General features: G+C 50.6%; 1 protein-coding gene across 1 annotated transcript in view; it reads left to right on the top strand.

Moving 5' to 3' along the window:
• Rasa3 (RAS p21 protein activator 3) overlaps nucleotides 1-22,087 on the top strand; it is an 83,286-nt gene that overhangs the window by 27,560 nt on the left and 33,639 nt on the right. The window contains exons 2-4 of the mRNA XM_059244595.1: nucleotides 228-345; nucleotides 14,705-14,808; nucleotides 20,755-20,849. Of these exons, the coding sequence (XP_059100578.1) occupies nucleotides 228-345; nucleotides 14,705-14,808; nucleotides 20,755-20,849 (317 nt within the window). The remainder of the gene's footprint in view (nucleotides 1-227; nucleotides 346-14,704; nucleotides 14,809-20,754; nucleotides 20,850-22,087) is intronic.

Here is a 22,087-nt window from a genome sequence, read left to right as displayed (position 1 = left end):
GACATCGTTCTAGACAATCTTTTGACTTGTAAGAAAAACCATATGAAGAGCGAATGAGTGTCCAAGGCGAAGGCACGCACCTCCCCAGGACGTGATGCCTCGGTTCGGGCGTGTGTGTGGCTGGTGGCTGCTCTGAGCGTCCTGGGGTCGGCGAGCGATGTGGAGGACGGGGAAGGAGGTTGAGCGTTCTGTGCTAAGTTGGTGTGTGTCACATTTTTACTCTTCAGGTGAAGCCAAGAATCTTCCTTCCTACCCGGGGCCAAACAAGATGAGGGATTGCTACTGCACAGTGAACCTGGACCAGGAGGAGGTTTTCCGGACCAAAATTGTAGAGAAGTCACTCTGGTAATGTCCACTGCTGCTTTTATTGATTCTGATTCCGCGTCTGCCTGTCTGTGCCAGGCTGCTCATGGAGGTTTTTTTTGTGTGTGTGTGTGTGAGGAAGCATCCACTGGTGTGGGCTACAGTGGGCACCTCTGGCCTGAGGAGATAGTGTTCCTGATCTGCAGGGCCTCGAAGCATGGGAAACTCTTGGGGCCATGTCTTTCCCCCTGGACATGAAAAGAGCTTCTTGAGAAAGTCTGCAAATGAGGCTGGAGAGATGGCTAAGCAGTTAAGAGCATTTGCTGTTCCTGCAGAGGACCTGGGTTCAGTTTCTCGCACCCACAAGGTGGCTCATAGTCATCCTTACCTTCAATTCCAGGGGATGGTGCCCTTTCCTGACCTCTATGGGAACCAGGCATGCACACGGTGCACATACATGCCTGCAGGTAAAACATTCTTATACATGCCTTTTTTTAAAAAAAAAAAAGATAAGAATTTTAAGAAAGGAAATATTTTAAAGCTTCCTCATCCCACACCATATTTCTTTAAAAAAATGTTATGAGACACATGGTCCATACACAGAGCTGTTGATTGAGGAGAAAGGCCTAGAAAGCGTTTATTGGCGTACTTTGAGTAAGGGAGGGTCAGCCAAGGAGAAAGGGAATGTAATGGGAGCTCTAACTTGTTAGTTTGTGGTCCAGGATGAGACCTTTTTGTCTCCAGCATGAATTTTCAGCAGGGTTGCCTGCCCCGGCATTCTGGGGCCCAGACTTTGCCTTGCCAAAAAGCGCCCAGTCTGTGGAGGGTCTGGGCTGTGGCTAAGAGCATGTGGGGACAGGAAGTGACATCTTAGAGCCCACAGCAGTGACCAGAGAGAAAGAGGGGGAAGAGCAAGAAAGCCGTGAGCATCCCATGGGAGCTGGTAAGGAGCCCAGACTGTCATCAGGGCTGGTACACCAGCCTCTTTTGCGGTTCTTCAAGATCAAAGGCGACAGCACCGAGCCAGGGACTCCACCTTTTGGGTTTAGAATTATGGGTTGTGCGGTTTCAAGACGCTATTCTGATTTTGAGAGCATTTTTAGCAGCCGAATTATATCCTTGCCTATTGCTGCTTCAAGTGGGAGCAAACAGCATGTCCTGATGACTTAATGAGCTTAATTTTTGGAAAACCGCTAATGCTGCCCGCCCCTGAGGGAGGTGGATGGTGTACTCAGTTCCGTCTGCCTTGCAGCCACCCTGCTGAGGCCCCACGGTTACAGCTGTTTGTGTTGTTATTTATGCACACTTCGATTTTTTTTAAAAATGAAACTGAAGACAGAAAAATACAAGTTTATGTTGAAGAATGTCTTGTGGGGTTGGTGAAGATAATGCTTCATTACTAATATTAACTCTCAAACATCACCTATCACATGTGTACTTATGCATGTGTGTATCTGCGTGCATATGCACATAGATGTATGCATGCATGTATATATGTTGCAGCAGAGTTCACTGGTTTCAGAAGTCTTGAGAACAGGGAAGCTAATGTAAGTGTAAATACGTCTGTTGGTGTAATAACAAACTGAGTTGTGAAGTCCAGAGGTTATTCAAGAGTCAGGCTGGGAGATCAGAATTGAGTTTCAGTGAGATAACGTGAAGGGACTGACCTAGTCTAGGTGAATGAGTGTGTGGACAGATGGACCGCCACAGGCCCAGACAGGTGAACAGGTAGACAGACAGACAGCAGTTCTAGTGTGCCATGCCAGTAGTGGGGTTTAAGCCAAGGTAAAGTTCCTGGGAAGGTTAGAAATTCTGTCTTTCAGTCCTTGGTGCACACACCAAGGGCCAGACGATTGGTCATGGGGTAATCACTGTGCTGGTGTTCAGTCCTTTGGGGTCCAAGGGATGGAGTTACATCCTTCCATGGTCTGCCTTATCCAGTGAGTTCTTGTGTCCTATCTTCCTGACAAGACCTTAATATCCCCACAGTCCCAATTCACAGATAAATCTGTAGGGTGGCGTCCTTTCTACCCAAAGTTTGTTGATATTTAAATATTCTTACTTGAAATATCTCTACGTAAAAGAAAGTCTCTGTGTTTGCGGCTTTCACAGAAAAAAGGTTTGTTTTTGTTTTTGTTTTTTTCTTAAGACAGGGTTTCTCTGTGTAGCTTTGTGCCTTTCCTGGAACTCACTCTGTAGCCTAGGCTGGCCTCGACCTCACAGAGATCCGCCTGGCTCTGCCTCTGCCTCTGCCTTGAGTGCTGGGATTAAAGGCGTGCGCCACCACTGCCCAGCTGAGAAAAAGTTTTAATTGTCCTGGAACTTTTGGTTCTCATCTGGTGAGAGACTTCAGCCAGACTCTGGGGTGAGAGATGAGGGACTCTTTTTCCCTTCTTTGTCCCCATCTTCCCAGCATGCCTCGGGCTATGGATGGAATATGCCAGCTGAAAACTGGGTCCTGTACAGTACAAACTGGTAATCACAGAAGTGAACATAGGCACTATGGCAAGAGCTTTGTGTGTAGCTAAGCAACCCTCCTTACAGTGGTAGACCTTCAGGTTGGCACCCCAAGCCCTGTGTGTTCAAGTGTGGGTCTGTGTGGTAGGTGCTGCCTCATCCTGGTGCCGAGTCCACATCTGTGGCCTGCAAGCCTCAATCCATGTGTTCTAGGTCCACACTGGGTCAGCATCCACTCAGGCCATGAAGTGTCCATCAAAGCAAATCCAATCATCCCTTTCAGTCCAAATCTCAAAGAGTTTTCCTGTATAAAGTTCCGTAGAATGTCCCACAGGAGGGGCGTGTGTACAAAGAAAGCATGTTTGTGAGTGTGTCAGTGAAGGGATGGCTGGGGTGACAAGCCACAGGCCACAGATGGACACACGGCAGGGGGATGGAAGGCCATAAGGAACATTCTTTTAAAGTAGCCCTTGTGTGAATGGACAGGCAAAAACTCACATGGAAAACCTGGTGAAGGAATTAAACCGCTCCTAGACGGAGCTGTAGAGGAAACCGAAGGCCAGTTCGAAGTGGAAACTGGAAATGCAGGGAGTCTAGAGAAGTGGAGGACAGTGTGGTGACAGTGTCATAGCTCGCTAGGTGGGCATTCAGGAAGGGGGAAGGGCACAGAGTTGTAGCTGGAGAATTTTTCTCCAGCTCCCACCGCCAAGTCCCGCCAGTCCCAGAGCCCATTTATAAAATAAACACACAGATTCTTACATTATTTAAACTGCTTGGCCATTAGCTCAGGCCTATCATTGTCTAGCTCTCACTCTTATATTTAGCCCATTTCTATTAATCTTTACTTTGCCACGTGGCTCGTGGCTTACCGGTGCTTTACATCTTCCTTGTCTTGGCGGTGGCTCCAGCCGGTCCCCCTTTCCTTCCTCCTTCCTCAATTCTCCTCTCTCCTTGTCCCGCTTATACTTCCTGCCTGGTCACTGGCCAATCAGTGCTTTATTTACATAGAGCGATACCCACAGCACAGAGTAGCCAGGCCTGAAAGGCCTGGGTCCTGCTTAGGTTCTGGTGTGGCCTTGGGGCCAGGGGCCGGACCCAGCAGCAGCTGTTGATGGGGGGGGGGGGCAGACCCAGTGGCCACTGTGATAATGATGAGTAGTGGGACAGAGCAAGTGAGACACCCCCCCCCCCCCCGCCCCCCTCACTCTCCCCACCACCTCCACCCCCCCACCCGCGGTCCAGACTGAGAGCCTATAGCCAGACACCACCATTCCCATCGTGTGACTGCTGCTCCACAGAGGGCGGCTATGCCCATCAAACACGTTCCTGGCATCAACCTCCAGAAGCAGAATCTCCATGGCAACAGTGCCCTCCAGCATCAGCATCGCCCTTTAGATGAGATATTGATTTGGCGGCGTTGCCCCAGGAACCAAAGTCTCAACAGAACCGCAAGTCTGAACTGGAAAGTGTGCAAGGGTGTTCTGACGGCACACGCATGCAGCCTGGCAGAGCTGGTGAGAGCAGCAGGAGCTGCTCATGGTCCCCTCCCTGGGAGGGTGCTCACAAAACACACTTGCTGTGAGTCCTTCTGTGTGCCTGGACTCAGTGCAGAGTCACACAGTATGTGCAAGGTGAGAGGGAGCTGAGTCTCTTTGCCCCCTTTTCACTTTATGGACGCTCTCTTGGAGTCCGTTCTGCGTCTTTCCTATGCATGGATGGGACCTGCTGGGCTTCGGTGTTTGTGCCCTCTCTCCTGAGCCAGTGTCTCTGGGAGAATACTGTCCCTTATATCCCTTTTCCGTACTGTTAGCTATTGGAGACCAGCTCGCTGGCCCCAGCCCTTCCCAGTTTCTAAAAGTCATATTGTCGAAGGTTACATCCCACCTGAAAGAGATGCTTCTGGTGTTGAGAGCAAACTGTCTTAGTCACTGTCCTGTTGCTGTGAAGAGACCCCACGGCCGAGGCAACTCTTAGAAAAGAAAGCTTTTAATTGGGGGCTTGCTTACAGTTTCAGAGGGTTAATCCACTGTCATCATGGCAGGAAGCAGACAGGCATGATGCTGAGTATATTACCTGACAGCGTTATATCCTGCTCCACAGGGAGCGGGGGGTGGGTGGGGGGTGGGTGGGGGGAGAAAGAGAAAGAGGGAAAGAAGAAAGAAAGAGAGAGAGAGAGAGAGAGAGAGAGAGAGAGAGAGAGAGAGAGAGAGAGAGACAGACAGACGGGCGGGGAGGGAGAAAGACAGAGAGACAGACACAGAGGGAAAGACAGACAGACAGACAGACACAGAATCTGGTGTGGGCTTTTGAAACCTCAAAGCTCAGTGAGTGACACATCTCCACAAATGAGGCCACACCCCCTAACCCATCTCAAACAGTCCCACTCCCTGGTGACTAAGCATTCAAATACACGAGCCTGTGAGGACCACCTTATCCAGCCACCACACAAACCTCTCCTCACTCCTGACCTCGTAGAGCTGTAACTTTGACCTTTCCTGTGAGGGCCGCCCACTCCACCTTCTCGTTCACCGAAGTGCTCGCTCTGTGACCCTGGTCTGGACGGCTGAGAAAGCAGCATGGCGTGCTGTCGGAAGGCATCTCGGGGCTGGCGCTTTCAAAATCTGTGCAGATCTGTTCCAGGGTTTCAAGATAAGCAATCCTACCCCACGCCTTAGCTACACTTCGGTACCCTGCAGCCAGTGAACTGCAGGCTTCCTGCCGAAACCCTGGCGTGTTGGGCAATGGCACACAGGGCCCCAGGCAGGAAGCTGGCCTGGTGTGGAAGCACCGTGACCTGACCTCAGGGTCACGCTGTTCCCAGTCTCCTCCTGTAGACGTGGTTCGAGAGCCACCAATGACGGTTTTCGGTTTCGTACTGGATGGCAGGTGTCTTCCCCTCGGTTCCCCGTTCTGTGGATTCTCTGTGGGCGATTCTGGCAGCAGTTTCCCAAGGGCTCAAGCCCAGCACCAGTGGTTAAGTCTGAACTGCTCTGCCTTCCTGGCTGCCTGTGAATGCTTTAAGAATCTTAATCCAGGGGACCCAAGAGGCAGAGCTGTGCAAAGCAGGGAGGCTTCCCTCAGCTCAGAGGGAAACAGAGTCCCTCTGTTCCCTGAGGTCCTTCTGGAACAGACTGTTGCCCTCACAGGACCCTTCCATGCCCTGAAGCTTTGGTCTACCCCCAAGCCTATCTCCTGGGGACAGTTGATATACTGTGGGCTTTAATGGAAGTTTAATCTGGCTTTTAATTAGTGACGAACCCAGTGCCTGTTTCGTAGCTGGACGTTCGGCCATTGAGAAACAGGCTGGAATCTTGGTAGAGAGCTGCTTCCAGCCCATGGGGCCAAGAGCCCAAGAGTCACGTGGCTTCTGCCCTAAGTCCTCCTGGCCACTGGCCTTGTCTGCATCTCCTCAGACACTGGGGCACAAAGACCAGGCTCCCAGAGACCCACCCTGATTCCATTCTTCTTCTCCACACAGCCCCGCCCCTCCTCTGCCCCTCAAGTCCCCATCCTGCCCGCCCGCCCGCTCACGATGTTGGGAAAGAGGCCCAGGAACTTGCTCCAGGGAGGACACTGGGGACCCGGCTCTATCATTTTCTCATGACCAATGTCACTTGTCACGAGGCTCATGCAGCTGGGGTGGGGTGGGGTGGGGCAGCGGTAGATGTCGGGAAATGACTCAAGGAAGACTTGGTGGTTTCTCTGCAGGTCCCAAGTGAGGCTTCTGTGAGCCCTGTGCCCAGTCCGATGGGCAGCGGGAGGGGGAGGGAAGTTGGAGGACCATGAGAGAAAGGATTCAGAGGGCCCCTGCCAGAGGCCCCACTGGGGGATAATGGCCCATTGTCAGCTTTTCTGGATGAAAGTCCCTTGATTCTGTGAACCTCCTCTGAGCCCCGGCTTCTTCCTTTTTGATGAGGTGAAAGACAGCGTGTCTGTCATTCTGGTGGCCTCAAGGCAGAAGCTTCTGGCTAGATTAATTTCCTCTTGTCAAACAGCAAGGAGGAGTGAGGACTCCAGCCCTTCCCTGTGGGCCTTTTCTTTATTCGGAAAGAGGTTTCTGGAGCTCTTGAGCTGAAATGGGGGCTGCCTGGCTAGCAGTATCATGCCTCTCCTGCCACTGGCTGTGGCCTGGACAAAGGCAGCCTGTGTGGACACAACTGTGGCTAAGCAGTGCCTGGGAAGGGAAGCACCCTCCCTGTGTGCCCCTTTGAGGGCCACAGAAAGGAGACTTTGTCCACAGGGAAGCTCTGGGAGGAGGGTGCAGAAGAATGTCCTCCCTGGTGTTCAGCCCGTTTCCTTTTTCTTTCGAAAATACGCTTTAAACTCTGATGCCCAGGAAGGGACACAGTTGACTCCCATTGATGAGAGAACCCAGAGCGCAGGGTGTTGAGGTCCTGATGCTGTGTGCCCGGTTCTTCCTGCTTCTAGCCTGATGCTTAGCATCCGACACAGGAGGAAACCTGGCGTGCAGCTCACCACAGCCTGGGTGTCTCTGCCTTAGCTGGGGGAGCTTGCTGTGGGCACTCCCACAGGTCTTCATTGAAGGCACGATGTAAGATTGGGGCAGCCATGGCCCAGTAGGTGAGAGGTCTAAGTCCTGCTGGAGGGCAGGAGGTGGAGGGTCTCAAGTCACCCACTAGTAATGAAGTTGTCTGCAGATGTGGGGTGTGTTTCCTTTAGAAGGGTTCCTCCTATGCTGTGAATTATTGGAACATAGATTCAAACATTCCTAATGAATCAGTATCCAGAGAGAGAGAGAGAGAGAGAGAGAGAGAGAGAGAGAGAGAGAGAGAGAGAGAGAGAGAGAGAAAGTTACTAATGGAAAACAGGCCAAAGTCTTTAAGAAAAGTGACGTTTTAAAAGCCCATAAATATATGGAAGAATCTCAAACTCACCTGTAATTTAAACATTTCAAATTAAATAATTTCTTGATTCTTTTTTTCCCCCCTTGCTATCAACTGAGTCAACTTTATTTTTTGGTGCTTGGAGATGGGTATACCCAGGGTCAGACCACACTCCTGTACAAGCAAATTTGGACTATATTGATGTGACCTGGCATGCTGAGACGTGAGCCAGTTCATGCTTTCTGGAAGGGTCTGTGGCATGATGCCTCCAGAAGTTTACTGCATTCTCTACCAACAATCCTAGCTCAGAATGGTCCTGTGGGAGCCGGCAGGAGCCATGCAGACCCGCTGTCTGGGCGTGGGCTGTCACGTTGCTTCTCGCTGTGAAGGTTAGGGAAAGCCAATGGGAAGTGAGTTTTGTTGGTGGCCATGGGGACATTTGGCCCAGGGTGTTAGGTTTGCTTATCCTGAAAGTGGCCACCGTCAGGATGATGCTGAGGAAAAGCTGTGTCGGAACATACATGGCAATCTCCCTTTTCCTTGAAAAATCTGTCTGTTTCCATTTCTCTATCTGTATATTTAAGGCAAAACATTCTAGGAGGGTCTTATCCCAGAATGTTAATTCTAGTTTCTACTTTTCTGACATCTGGCTATATTTTTGTTTTAAAAATAGTTTTATTGAAATATAATTTCCGGATCACTTAAAATCTCAGCCCCATGGCTTTTGGTAACTTTACAGGCCTGTGTAACCATCACCACCATCGCTTTCCGAACATTTCACTTTTCCAGAAGAAGTGTGGTTCCTGAAACTGTCCCCCCCCCCCCCCCCCGTCCCCCGTGCCTGGCACCCGGGACGTCTCATAGCGGCGGAGCTCTTTGTGGGGCTCGTCTTCACCCAGTGTCTCAGGATTCATCTGTGTTGTTGCACACACAGGGCTGAGTTCCACACCATCTGCTGATGGAGCTGTTCCTTCCTCGTTGTTCTTTTCAGACAGGGTTTCTCTGTGCAGCCCTGGCTGTAGACCAGGCTGGCCTCAAACTCAGATCTGCCTGCTGCTGCCTCCTGAGTGTGCGCCACGACACCTGGCTGGTTTTCCTTTTTTTTTTTTTTTTTTTTGCTGATGTGTTGGGGACATTTGTGTGTAAGTTCTGATTTGCTGAGATTTCATTTCTGTCAGGTGTATGTGTACCTAGGAGTGGAGCTATGGGTCACCTGGCAGCTGTGGGTGACAATGAGGACTTCCAGATCTTTCTCCTGATACCGTGCACATGACCATCTCCGCCAGAGCTGGTGCTAGCATTTCTGTTCCCAGGGCCTCACCTTGAGTGTAGTTTGTGGCCATAGCTGTCTTAGTGTGTTTTTTTTTTTTTGTTGTTGTTGTTTGTTTTTGCTTTTGTTGTTTCTGTTTTTTGAGACAGGTTTTTCTGGATGTCCTGGATCTCGCTCTGTAGACCAGGCTGGCCTCCAACTCAGAGATCCACCTGCTTTTGCTTGGCGAGTGCCGGGATTAAAGACGTGCGCCACCTCTGCTGTCTTAGTGTGCTGTTTTTTGTTTGTTTTTGAGACAGAGTCTCACTGTGTTGCCCTGGCTGACCTGGAACTCTCTCTATAGACCAGGCTGGCCTCAAACTCATAGAGATTCACCTGCCTCTGCCTCCTGAGTGGTCGGAGTAAAGGCATGCACTATCACGATAAACCAGGCCATAAAAGTAAATGTTTTAAACAATGTAACCATAAGAGATTTTTGTTCTTTTTATTTTATCTGTAATTTAATTTTATTTCTCATTAAAAAAGACATTCCTTAATATCTTAATGTTAGTTAAAATGAAAGAAAACATTCTTTCTCGTGGATGTCCCCTGTTTCCAAAAGCCCACAAATTGGGAGTATAACAGAGGGACACATGGGCAGTTCTACAAATTTGCACATGAACTGTGCTGTGAATTAATTTGTCCCAAAAAATAGCACTTTCCTGGGTATTTGCTGACTTTGAAGAGAGGGCTTGCTGAGCTGTGAGACATGAGGCTGGCACCTGGTCTTGCCCAGGTGGGTCTTGCTCCAGTCTCTCTTATCTTTCAGCCTGGGGTCCCTGCTACCCCGCTGTGACCTGCCTCTCAGCCAGAGCTGGGACATCTCTCCTGTGCCTGGTGGCTGTGGAGCGCTACATGCACAGGCTTCTGTTTCTCTCAGTGACATCCCACGCAGGCTAAGGAGAGCGCTGGTGCCAATCTCACACCCACCTTCAGCAAACACCAGAGAATCTGGGGCCACTCTCTGTGACAAGCGGTTTGCTGGAGGATTTATAGCCGATAAGTGGGTATTCATTCCTTCTGTCTTCTCTGTCTCTGGAGCAGAGACAGGGCTGTGGTGTGGCACCCATGTCTAGCGCAAAGTTCATCCCACTAATAGCCCAAGTGAGCCCCCATTTTCCACCCCACACATCAGCCTGAGATTTTCTCAGGTGCTGGTCCAAAGGGACAAGTCAATGGACTCCTCTCCGTGTGCCCATTGTTTCTACATGCTGTGCTGGGTCTGGTGGCCCCAGGTTACATACATGCAGCTGTTGAGTGAGCAGGAACTTCATTCTAAGGGGCAGCATCGTGTTAGTTGTTTTTACAGACTCTCTGACATACCCGGGGCGGACTGTAAAGCGAAGAGGGTAGTTTGGTTGGTTCAATCTGGATGGTAGGGTGTCCAGGCAGCAGCAGCAGCATCATGATGGGGCAGGCAGGTACATGGTGTATGTGTGAGTGCATGTGTGTGGTCTGTTGCTGGAGCCAGGGCTCAATCATGGCCTTATCTGTGTTCCTTCCTCCCTGTTTTCCAGCCTTCGACAATGCTTTGCTGTGCAGCCCAGGCTGGCCTGGCACTGATAATCCTTTGGCCTCCCAAGCAGCAGGGATTACAGGAAGATGTCGATGTACCCAGCTCGCTTTATCTACTCCTGATCACTTGCAAAGGGCCCCACTCCTAAACACCGTAGTTAGATTACATTCCCACCTGCTTAATACCTCATCATAGGGACAAGACTCCAGTATGTGGAGTTCCAGGGACACTCAACCCAGAGTTTCTGGGGAAGCTCAAGCTGCTTGTTGTCCAGGATAGTGGCTGGGGGGTCCGGTTTGTGACTAGACTGCCAGGCAGGAGTGTAAGTGAGGTGGGCAATTAGCTGCATCCCCTCATTTAATTTCCCAGCAGGCATGTGAATTGCAAGGCTGGTTCATTTCGGTGCTCAGGATTGGACTTGGGCAAGGGCCTGGGTCATCTCAGTCACAGCAGCTCTGCGGCTAGACATCGTTGTGGACACTTTGTTTCTAAGAGCTGACCCACCCGCCCTGGAGTCTCACCTACCTCATCGCCCTGCCCCAGTGGCCGGGCATGAGCTGGGACTCTGTGGACTCTGCTCTAGGTCAGGTAGCTTCGCTGGGCCATGCACACCCCAGGGAACGGCCCAGTACGGCTTACCTAGTTGACCCCACTTCCTGCCTTCATTTGGACTTGAGGAACTCAAGTAACTGAGGCAGGAGAATCTCTGTGAGTTTAAGTCTAGCCTGGGCTACATAGTGAGCCCTAGGACAACCTGGGCTATATGGTGAGACACTATCCCAAAACAAACAAACAAACAAACAAAATCCCATGCAAAATAAAACAAGCATGAAATAAGAGAAGAAAAAACATTTAAGGTGATTGAAACTACTAGAAAAAATTACAAAAAGATGAGACAAAAGGTCACTTGTCTGCTCTACTGGGCCTGCTGGGATGTCCTTAGCTCATTGGAGGTATGCCCAGTGTGAACAGTAAGATCTCAGCCCCTTCTGTTTTTCCCCTCTGCTTTTCTGACATACGGTTTTGCTCCATCACATGTTCCTGCCATGATGGCTCTCACATAGTCCCAGGACAACCAGCCAAACAATCATGGACTGGAATCTGCAAAACTCTGAGCCAAAATACTCACTTTCTCTTTGTAAAATTGGCCAGCTCAGGTATTTGCTATTGTAGTGACATATCACAACATACAGCTAATTGACACATCATTTGGACCTCTCTGTACGTGGGTTACAATGAGACCCTAGATGTGGCAAAAGGTCCTCCCCAGAGCCTGGTTCTCAGAGGTCCTCCCCAGAGGCTGGTTCTAGAGATCCTCCTCAGAGGCTACCCAGAAGGGACAGAAATGCTGGGTGATTTTAAGGTTAGCTATCCAAGTGTCTTAACCCAAATAGTTCCTTCAGCATCAATCCCTCTGGATGTTGACACAGGTATATGCAGAGGAATTATTTCATACTTTAAAAAAAAGAATGTTTTACTATTGACTGTTAAATGGAGCCATTTAGCAGTTCTTGTGGCTGCTGAGGTTTCTGGTGGATGACAAAGTGCCTGTCTGGACTTGTTCTGTGCTCCCTTCTTTGAATTTTAGGGTTGATGATGGTTTTTCTTGTTCTTGGACCAAAGCCTGTGGAGCATGGGCTGTTTCCACCATGACACATCTTCTTGGAACGTTCACAGACAGGAATCAAGAGGTGTCTTGTTGGTAAAATCTCATCGTTTTCCAGCATCTGTGGCTTCATGTGGAGGTGGACAGGTTTCACTCCACATTACCAAGGCAGTGCATTATGGGGAGACATGCATTGTCTGTGCTTTTACACATGCCTGTGGCCCACACATGCACTTTATGGGCTGACATACGCGTATGGGACACACACAGCTGCACCCAGGGTACAAGTACATAGATACATACATGAAGGTACACATGCATACATATCCACAGGTACCCATACACATCTGCACGCATTGGTGTCCACAAACATGCACACTCACACCTGTATCTGTGGGCATGTGTACACATACCACACCCAGAGGTACACACACAGGATTATTTACACTTCTGCACCCATACACATACATGGATTTCTGACCAGGAGGTTCTGTCTCCCAGGGCTTCAAGAATTTTCATGTAGAAAATGCAGTGTTTTTAAAGTTCTCGGTTCCAGAGAGGATGATAGACCTGAGAGATCAGTGCCCAGTGCAAGGAGGCTGGGGATGGAGGTTTACATGAGGCCTTGCTCTGTTGTTGGGTTTGTGTCTGGCACACATACAGGAGATTCAAAGGCTCACGTGAACACAGAGGCTAAGTGCAATTTCCTTTAAAAAAAAAACAAAAACAAAAACGCCGTTAACCTAAGGGATTCTGGGTGAAGTCCTTGGGCATCCCGCTTCTGTGAAAGATAAAGTCATGTTCCCTGTTGTCTTTAAGTTACTGCTTCTCTGTACCCAAAATGCTCAAAACAACTTCAGCATCTCCGTTTTCCCTTCGAGGATTTTGCTTTTTATTGCAAAGAGGTAGTTTCTTACCTAAACTTCACCCCACTTCTGACAAATTATACTAAACAATGCTACCTACGGATGGAGCTGTCGGTCTACAGCCCTGGCCTGAGAAGGAAGGTGTGTGGGTTCCTTCTCTGACCCCAGCGCGGGGGACACAAGTATTGCCGTCCCGCCCAGAGGCCAGGGTGGAAGGCTCACCTGCGTCTCCTGCTTTAATTTGTATTTCCCTGTGATCAATGTCTGGTTACTATGGCAATGCACCTGCTAGAAGCAGCTGCCATTTGACATCTGGCCGATCGGGAAGCAGAGAGCTCAGACGGCAACTGGAAGCGGAGGCCTGCCTTCAGGGACCCACTTTTGCTAGCCAGGCAATATCCCCGAAGGGCCCCACAACCTCCCATAGTGGGAATCAAGTGTTCGAACATAGGACCCTTGGGGGAGACGTTGCACATTCAAATCACAGCAGCTAATGATAGTTGGCATTTTTCATGCTCCTTGGCCATTTGGCTTAAGTGTGGTGTAAATGTTCTTATTGTGGACACAGACCCTTTGTCAGATAACTGAGTTACAGATATTTTCTTCTCTAGTCTCTACTGTCTGTGCTCTTAATGACATATTTTAAAGCATAAAGACTTATTTTTTTTTTTTGTGTGTGTGTGTGTGTGTATGACACTTGTCGTGTGTGCAGATACCCAGAGACACTAGAAAGGGGTGTTAGATACTCTGGAGCTGGAATTATAGGCTGTTGTGAGCTGCCCAATGTGGATATGAAGGCCGAACTCAGATCCTCTGGAAGAATAGCAAATGCTTTTAAACACTGAGCCATCCTTACAGTCCCCAGCATAAACATCTTAATGTTTTACGTTGTTAGTCTAACTTAACTATTTTTTTAAAGCAGTCATGCTTATGATATCACATCTAACCTAACTCCAGGTCACAGTTCTGTTCCTATGCACTCCTGAGAAGTTTGTGGGTTTAGCCGTTAGGTCCGTGTGTGATCTGAGTTCATTTTGTCTGTGGTGGTGGTGAGCAGGTCTTCGCATGTGGATGCCAATGGCCCTTCCCTCGTGTGCTGTCCTGCTGCTTTCCCTGATGGTGACACCCTGCCTTGGTTCCCCTTTCCACTGTCACCCTTCCTGGCTTGGACCTCAGCCATGGCCGTGCATGGAATTGGAATCACATCTAATTTTAAGTCCAGCCCCCATGTCTGCACTGAAGTCATCGGGTTTCCTTCGCAGTTCGCCAGGTCCGGTGGTGTCTTCACGGTGTCATGAGCCAGTTTTTCCTAGCCCAGAACAATGGGAAGTTTGTTTAGTGACAAAGCCCTCTGGCTTTCTGCCCCTTTAATTAGAACTTGGGTTTATTTTAACTTTCCGTTTGTAGGGCTGCTGCAGCTGTGGGATGACTCACGAGGGGGCCAATGAGCCATGAGGAGAGTGGGAGTCAGCCGTGGGGCTGGGTCCTCTCCTCACAAGAAGCAAGGGCAGACAGGTCTCTGCGGGAAAGGAGCGGATCCGAAACTTCAGCGTGTTTTCCTTTTGATGCATCCAAGAAGGCTGCCCCTCCTCTCAGTTCCCGTCAGAGCTCTTTAACAGTCTGGAGGTCACCGTTACGTGTAGATAAATATACTGGAGATGGCCTTATTAATGACATCCCCCCACTCCCGCACCCCATTGAGCTGTCTGACTTTTTCAAGCCCATCCCCTGGACATGTCAGTCTTTGCGAGGACTCATCATCCACTTACATTCTAACCACGTGCATTTTGTTTGTTTGTCTAGCCCCTTTTATGGAGAAGACTTTTACTGTGAAATCCCTCGGAGTTTCCGTCACCTGTCCTTTTACATTTTTGATAGAGACGTTTTCCGAAGGGATTCCATCATAGGTAGGTACTGAAATGGTAGGTACTTCAGTGGGTGTTGTCTTCCTCTTACAGATCTCGTCCTGGTAGAAATGGCAGATCTCTCCTCAGCACCTGCTGCCCTTATGACTGGGAGGAGATCAGCGTTTAATCCGAAGCCTTCCTGAATAGGACCGTACGGCACTGAGTCACTCCTGGTGGGAGTGACTTGGAGGCTTGCCTGTGTGGCCTGGCCTCTTGCATTGTCCTGTCTTTCGGCCTGACAATATACAGAAGAGCTTGCCGCTGGAAACTCATCTCTGGAACACACAGATCAGGGCCTTCTTAAGGCTAGCATGTAGCATGTCCCCAAATGTCCCTAGACAGATTTCAAGAGCTCCTTCCCAGATACCCTAGGAAGGCTGTGAACCTTCCTTCTTCACTGTCTCTAGGCTTCTCTCATCCCTAACCCCAGCATAGTGGTAGAGATAAGAAAAGGCCAGGGAGAGGGTTCGGGGCCAGTCAGGCATGCGTGAAGTTAACCCCATGTCTCTGAGCCCCAGTTTCCCTGGGGCTTCAGGAAGCAGCAATCCCGATACTCTCCCAGACGATAGTCATGTGATGAGTCCAGGTGATGGGGCGGGCCAAAGGGTGGTTACTATTTTGGTACTCCCTCGAATCCAAGAGAACGGTGTTAGGGTAGTACCGGAGTTTACCCACTCACGCCTACCTGAAGGACACTGTCCCAGGTAGGAAGTGGCTCTCTCTGTTGTCTGAGGCCCCACGTTAGCTGAGATGAAGAAGTCACAGGAATGCAGAGGTGAACACTGCTGAAACCAAGAGGACACTAATCTAAGCCTGACCAGATGGAAGCCCTGAGCCTCTCAGCCAGAGACTCTGTGGGTGCATGTCAATGAGACGGGGGCGTGGCCTGGAAGAGGAACAGAACTTACTTCATCCCCACATCTGACCTCACACTTCCTTCTCTCCCAGCTTCATACTCACTCCTCGTACCCCGTCATACTTCACCCCTTCACCAATCTCTCTTCAACTGTCACGACCATCCCACCTTAACTTTCGCACTAGACCCCCTTACCCGACACCCAAGCCTCCCATTCCACCTGTTCTCACCCCAATGCCCCACCTGACCTCCCGGCATGCCCACCTCGCTCCTCATCCCAACCCCATTCTACCTGATCCTTAAGCCCATCTTACCCCGGGCCTCAATCCAACCTCATACTCTTCTCATACTCACCCTTACACTCTCTATTCTTCATACCCTGTCTTAGCGACTGTTCTGTTGCTGTGAGGAAACGCCATGACCAAGGCAACTCTTGTAAAAGAAAGCATTTAATTGGGGACTTGCTCACAGTTCCCGAGGGCTAGTCCGTTATCATCATGGTAGAGAGCATGGTGGCAGGCGGGCTCTGGAGCAGTACAGCTGGGAGCTTAGATCAGATCCAGAAGTTGCAGATGTGGCAGGGGTGGGGGGGTGGGGCAGGGGTGGGGGGATGGGGCAATGGACGATGACTGAGACTGAGCGGGCGTGGGCTTTTGGAACCTCAGAGCCCTCCTCCTAGTGACACACCTCCTCCAGCAAGGCCACACCTCCTAATCCTTCTCAAACAGTTCTGCTAACTGGGGACCAGGTTTTCTTTTTTGGTTTTTTTTCCAGACAGGGTTTCTCTCAAGGAGTCTTTCCTTCCAGGCTTTTTCTTATGCACAGGGATTATTTTGCGCAGTTGTGATTCCTGCATACACCCTTCGCTTCCCATCATGCGTCTATTAATTTTCTTTGAGTGGAATGTCTCAGTGTCCTCTTGGTGTGTGTGGCCTCCTGTATCTGCCTTCAGGGCCAGGGGAAGCATGTTGATCTGCAAATTCCCATGACAATTAGACGGTCACTGTGACTGTTGGATGGCACCAATTGAGGGCCACCCCAGAGCCTGTCTCTGTCAGTGACTGACTGCTTGTGCACGTTAGTGTGACATAGTTTGGACACCTGATTTTTTTTTTTTTATTTATCCCTAGCTAACAATATTCATGGATGTGGCATGGGGTAAAGAAAATGAGTGAAGTTGGTTGCATGTAGTAGGATCTGCAATAGCTCCATCTGCACTCACCTTACGTCTCAAGCCTCGAGAGACGTCCGTGTGAGCGAACCTGACACCAAAAGACCTGAGTCCTGATAAGTCCCTCTCTGAAGGGGCTGTGATTCTCGAAGCTTTGTGTGTCTGCCTGGTGGCAACTGTAAATGGGCTTCCAGGTGCAAGCCACTAGTTGGCCGCTATCAGGAGTGCCCAGGACTGCCTGAGCTGCTGTGGGGATGGGGAGCTGAGGCGATGGTGGGGCCAAATTTTCACTTTCAAAATCAGCTGGAGAATCTGGGTGTTTTCATCAATAGCATTGCATTATTAGAAATAGAAAATAGATGTGACCTGTTGGGGACACATTACAGGGTCCCAGTTTTCAGACTGTTTTGACCTTGCTCTTGCAAGCTCTGTGGGTATCCAGGCTCCACCCGCCCCTTTCGTGGGCACCCCTCATGAGGACTGTGCTCTCCATCCCTCTTCCCTCCTCATACACAAACTCTGTGTGTCCATGTAGTGAGTGTTTCCTGGTCTCTGCTGTAGGCTTCCTGTATACTTTCCTCTCCTGCACAGGCCAGTTCAACCATGACCCCTAGGAACCCTGAGCTCCCAGAGTGCTGTCTGTGCAGCACATTTGTGTGCCTGTGGGTTTTGGTGGTCATCCTCCTCCTCTTCCTCCTCCTCCTCCTCCTCCTCCTCCCTAACCAAGGTCTTATTTAGCACAACCTCAAACTCGCTATGTAGCCGATGAGCTTGAACTTCCAGTCCTTCTACCTCCGCCCCCCTGAGCACCGAGATGACTATGCATTGCTGTGCATCTTCATGGTTTATGTGACGCTGGAGAAGGAATCCAGGGCCTCGTGTGTGTTAGGCGATCGTTCTACAACTGTGCTATACCCCCGACTATTCTACTTGTTGATAGGACTAACGGGAGCTGGTGGAAGATGGTAGCAGGGTAGCAGGAGGGCTTCTCTTCTTTGCCTGTTTCATATATCAGAGCTGGCTGTGGCTTCCATTAGCCAAGGGCAGGAGACCCCCAACTCTGCCACAGCCAGCAGCCTCTCTCCTGGAGAGAGGCAAGACCATGAATGGTCCTCAGCTCCAAACAAGCCATGTGCATCCCAAACATGCCAAGGAAAAATTGGGCCATGGCTTCGAAGAACGAGTGAAATTTGTTAATCCAGGTGTTTCCCAAGGGAGAAAGCAGGGCAGGTGGTTTTCCCGTAGGTGGGCAGGCGTTGTGTGTGCAAACTCCCCGTCAGGCCCCTCACCGTGGAGCCATCTGCCGTTCCAAGTACGTCAGTCCTTAGCTCTAGAGTTTACCGTTCTCGGGACCGTGTCCTTCGCTGTATCTCCTGAGAGTATTGGGCCCGGGCCTGCTGGAAGTTTGCTTCTGGTTGGAATCTGTGTCTGCCCGGGCTCCCCTGGACCATGGCGCTCAGGCACAGCCGAGGAAGGTCCGCCATGATAGCTCCTCTTTTGCTTACAGCACCATTGACCGGGTCTCATCTGTGTTTGTTTCCTGGGAAAACTGCCTTGGTTGTGTGGTGACTGCTATCCTCCCGTTTACACCGATTCCTTCCTTACTCGTGGCTTCCGCCTGGCACAGGGCTCTGGGCCCTCAGTCCAGACAATAGGGGGAGCTTGCCCTTCTGAGTGTAAAATGCTAACGCCCTAGGAACCAGTTCTCGTCAGCAGGCCTTGGCTGGCCACTGCCAGGCTCCAGTCCCTTCACTAGAGGGGTGTTCTCTTGAATGTTTAGGGATCTCTCAGAGATGCTGAAGGTCTTCCCAGGATCTGATTTTCTCTCGGGTTTGGGGGTGCTTTCTCAGGCACTGAGGGCCTTTTAGGATCTGGTGTTTGTTTTTGGTTTCTCTCTGAGGTCTTTTCTCTAGTATCGCTGGCTTAGGCTCTTGGGTCTCTGAGGTATTAGAGGTGTTGTCAGGTCCTCAGACACTTGGTGACCCTTCCCTTGGCTCTCGCCACCCCCAGCGACTGACCTGATGGCCTCTCGGTTTCAGGCCATGAGGAATGGCGGCCTCCAGGTTACAGGTTTCTCTTATCAAGAGGGGCCTGAGGGACCTGGTTGTGTATGCTCTAGAAGCACAAAGTGAGGTCATTTTCAGTAGAAGCTCCTAGAGAAGAGAGTAACAGACCAAGCGTGAAGAAACAATCCCCAACTACCTCACAGAGGCACAGGCCAGGCATCCCAGAAAATATGAAATATTATCACTGGAAGTCTAGCTGTGTTGCTACAGTTCCATAAATGTTTGCCTCATATAGATAAAATAGTCCTCATTGGAGAAATCCACGGTGAGAGAAAATACACCAAAACACCCACGAGTCGCTTCATCTTGGAGAGGGAGAGGGGCTTGAGGTTGGATGGCCACAAGCCGGCGTGGGTCATGAACTGAACTCACTCTTTTTCCTAAGCTGCCACGATACCTACAGAGCCCGCCCGGCTCAGCAACGTGGGTGCCAGGTGTTCTGGTTCATCTGGGGTTTATTAAAAAAAAAAAAAAAAATGCTTGAAGTGAGAAGAACTTCTAAGTAACGAGGCTGAAGGGCGTGGTGGTTCTGCGTCTGGGAGGGTTCAGGAAGCATCCATACTACTTCTCCCTGACAAGTCCTTGACTGCGTCACAGCACAGAAGAGCAGACGAGAAGGAGGTGACGTTGTGTGGATGGGCCAAGCATGAGGCCTGCGTCACCTTCCCACTGCCTGCTTTGGGGATGTCTAACCTTTTCACAGCTAGGAGAACAAGACGCTGTTGACAGGCACCCCCTTGTGGGAGAGGGACCCCAGGAGAGAGGTGTCTTCGCCCTGTCATCCTCCTGAATGTCTTGAATCTTGTTCTGTGCATCAGACCACATATGTAAAAACTGAATGAAGTACTTCTAAAAATAAATGCTGGTCGTGGTGTCTGAAGTGTAGGACTTGGGATGAGTATCATGCATGTACCACTGCTCCTTCGGCCAGTGTCAGCCAGTGAAAGCATAGAGTCGTGAGGACGTAGCTGTTACAAGTTTAAAACTTCAGAGGTTAGCCCTCTGTCTAGAGAGCTGAGCACAGAGCCCGAGGATTTCATTACCCTTTTTCACGGACTTGAGCTCAACCTCGTGAAATTTTTTGTTTCATGTGTTCTTACTCACAAGAGACCAAAAGAAAAAAAAGAAAAAAAATCAGCTCCGACTGTGGGCAAAGGTCTGTTTTGTAAAAGCCACACAGTGGCTGCCTTCAGTGGTCAGAGGCCTCAGGACCCTACTGTGGAAAAAAGTCAAAGGAATGCCCAGCAGGTGGTGGAAAGGGAGGAAAGACCTACGGACAGGTTGTGCCCTTGTGGCAACCACTATTCTTCGGACACATGTGCAGGACCACATGACACACACACACACACACACACACACACACACACACACACCACAGAACATGTAAATTAAAGATGCACATTTGTGTCCCGTTCTGCGGCTTCTCTTACTAGACACACACTCCTGCTAATGTATCACAAACCTGTAAAGGGTGTTCTACTCCTGACTGCACGTGATGGATGGGAAGGACGGCAGCAGGAAGGTGCCTGGACAGTCAGGTCTGCCGTGTGGGAGCCTGGCGGCCTCTAGGGAACAACAGGCTGACCCCTTTCTCTCATAAGCCCGCCCGCTGCAGTGGCTTAGATAAAAGGCAAGCTGGGAGAGTCTTTATTTGTGAAATCTGGCTATTTAGCTTGCGGGAGGGGCTGCGGGAGACCTTCGGCCTTGACCGAAGCCTGCGTGAAGTGTGTCGTTCTGAAGTGTGGACTAGCCAGATCTTAACCTTGTTAAGGAGTCGGGACCCAGCCTCCCTGAACCCTTCTGTGTTTCCACGGCTTCCCTTCCACGGCCTTTACTGTCTTTTTGTGCTCCAGGCAAGGTGGCCATCCAGAAGGAAGACTTGCAGAGCTACCACAACAGGGACACGTGGTTCCAGCTACAGCATGTGGACGCTGACTCAGAGGTGCAGGTGAGGCTTGCCCGCGTGGCCTGTGGTGAGATACAGCTGCAGGCTTCGGGCCTGAGGCGGGAGGTGTTTTCACCTCTGATCAGGCTCTGCAGGCTTGCGAGCTGTGTTTGTTGCTGGGGTTATTGGCACGCTTTGTCAGGCAGATGGAAGCAGCTTTAAAAATACAGAAGGTGGGAAGGGAGGCGGCACGAGGAGGCAAAGTGCATGTAGTAAACTTGGGTAGGGCTCTCTGTGCTGCTATTCTGGGCGAGAGCAGCTGAGCCACAGGAACCAGCCGCCATCCAGGTTCCCACCACCCCAGTAGCCTGCTTGCATAGTTTGCCCTCTGGGGCTGAGCACCCAGCTTCCGAGGACAGAGAGAGATGATGGGCACTTAGTAAGGAGGCCTGGTGTGCCTCACCCTTGATGAGCAGCAGAAAACCCGGCAGCTTGGCCCTTCCGTCCTTCGCACAGCCACTCTTGGACTGGCCTGTGAGGGGGATGCAGCAGGGTCACTTACCCAGGGTCAAACTCGTACATGACTGTGGGGCTGTCCCAAGCCCTGGCCCTAGATAAGGAGCAGCTACAATGATCCTCCAGTTTGCAGGTGCCCTGCTGTGGCCGTGGCATGACTGGGAGCTGGGTCAGTCTTGGGTCGGTCAGAACTTAGCTCCCGTGGTCAGGAGGAACATGACCCGATGGCCAGTCTCTGCAAGCCTCAGTTCCTCATCTGTAAAGTGGGGTTTTCGTAGGCTAAGGTGACTTCCACGTCGTCTTGCAATACTGGGTGCACTGTAGGGATATGGTGATAACTGCTGTTTGTGTACTGTCGGGGGGAACATCCATGAAGCAGACATGTTGTAAAGACCTGGGCTGCCATTCAGCAGAAAGAATTTACCAACAGTTAACCGGGGAAGCTCTGAGTCCTGTGTCCCTTGTGTCCTAGGACTACAGGCCAGGCTAGCCTGCGTGCCCCACATCCTCAAGGGTTCTCCTCCCCAGCCTGGCTTCTCTATGTACAGGGCAAGGGTTCCTTGCCAAGGTCAAAGGTCAAGCACAGAGTTGGCCGTGAGACCAGCACGAGAGAGACATGGAGGCACTGAATAGAAGAATCCCATGGCCAAGCTTCAGATGGGCCTGTGGAAGTCCCACCCATGGAGGGACACATCTGATTTCCCTATTCTTTGACCCGGCCTCCCGGGAGCCCACTCGTACTGTGAGAGCTAAACAGTGCAGTAGTCACTGGTCGAAGCAAGAGC

The sequence above is a fragment of the Peromyscus eremicus genome, chromosome 17 (assembly GCF_949786415.1).
Source record: "Peromyscus eremicus chromosome 17, PerEre_H2_v1, whole genome shotgun sequence".
In the NCBI taxonomy this organism is placed as follows: domain Eukaryota; kingdom Metazoa; phylum Chordata; class Mammalia; order Rodentia; family Cricetidae; genus Peromyscus; species Peromyscus eremicus.
This window is presented reverse-complemented; position numbering and strand designations above follow the sequence as displayed.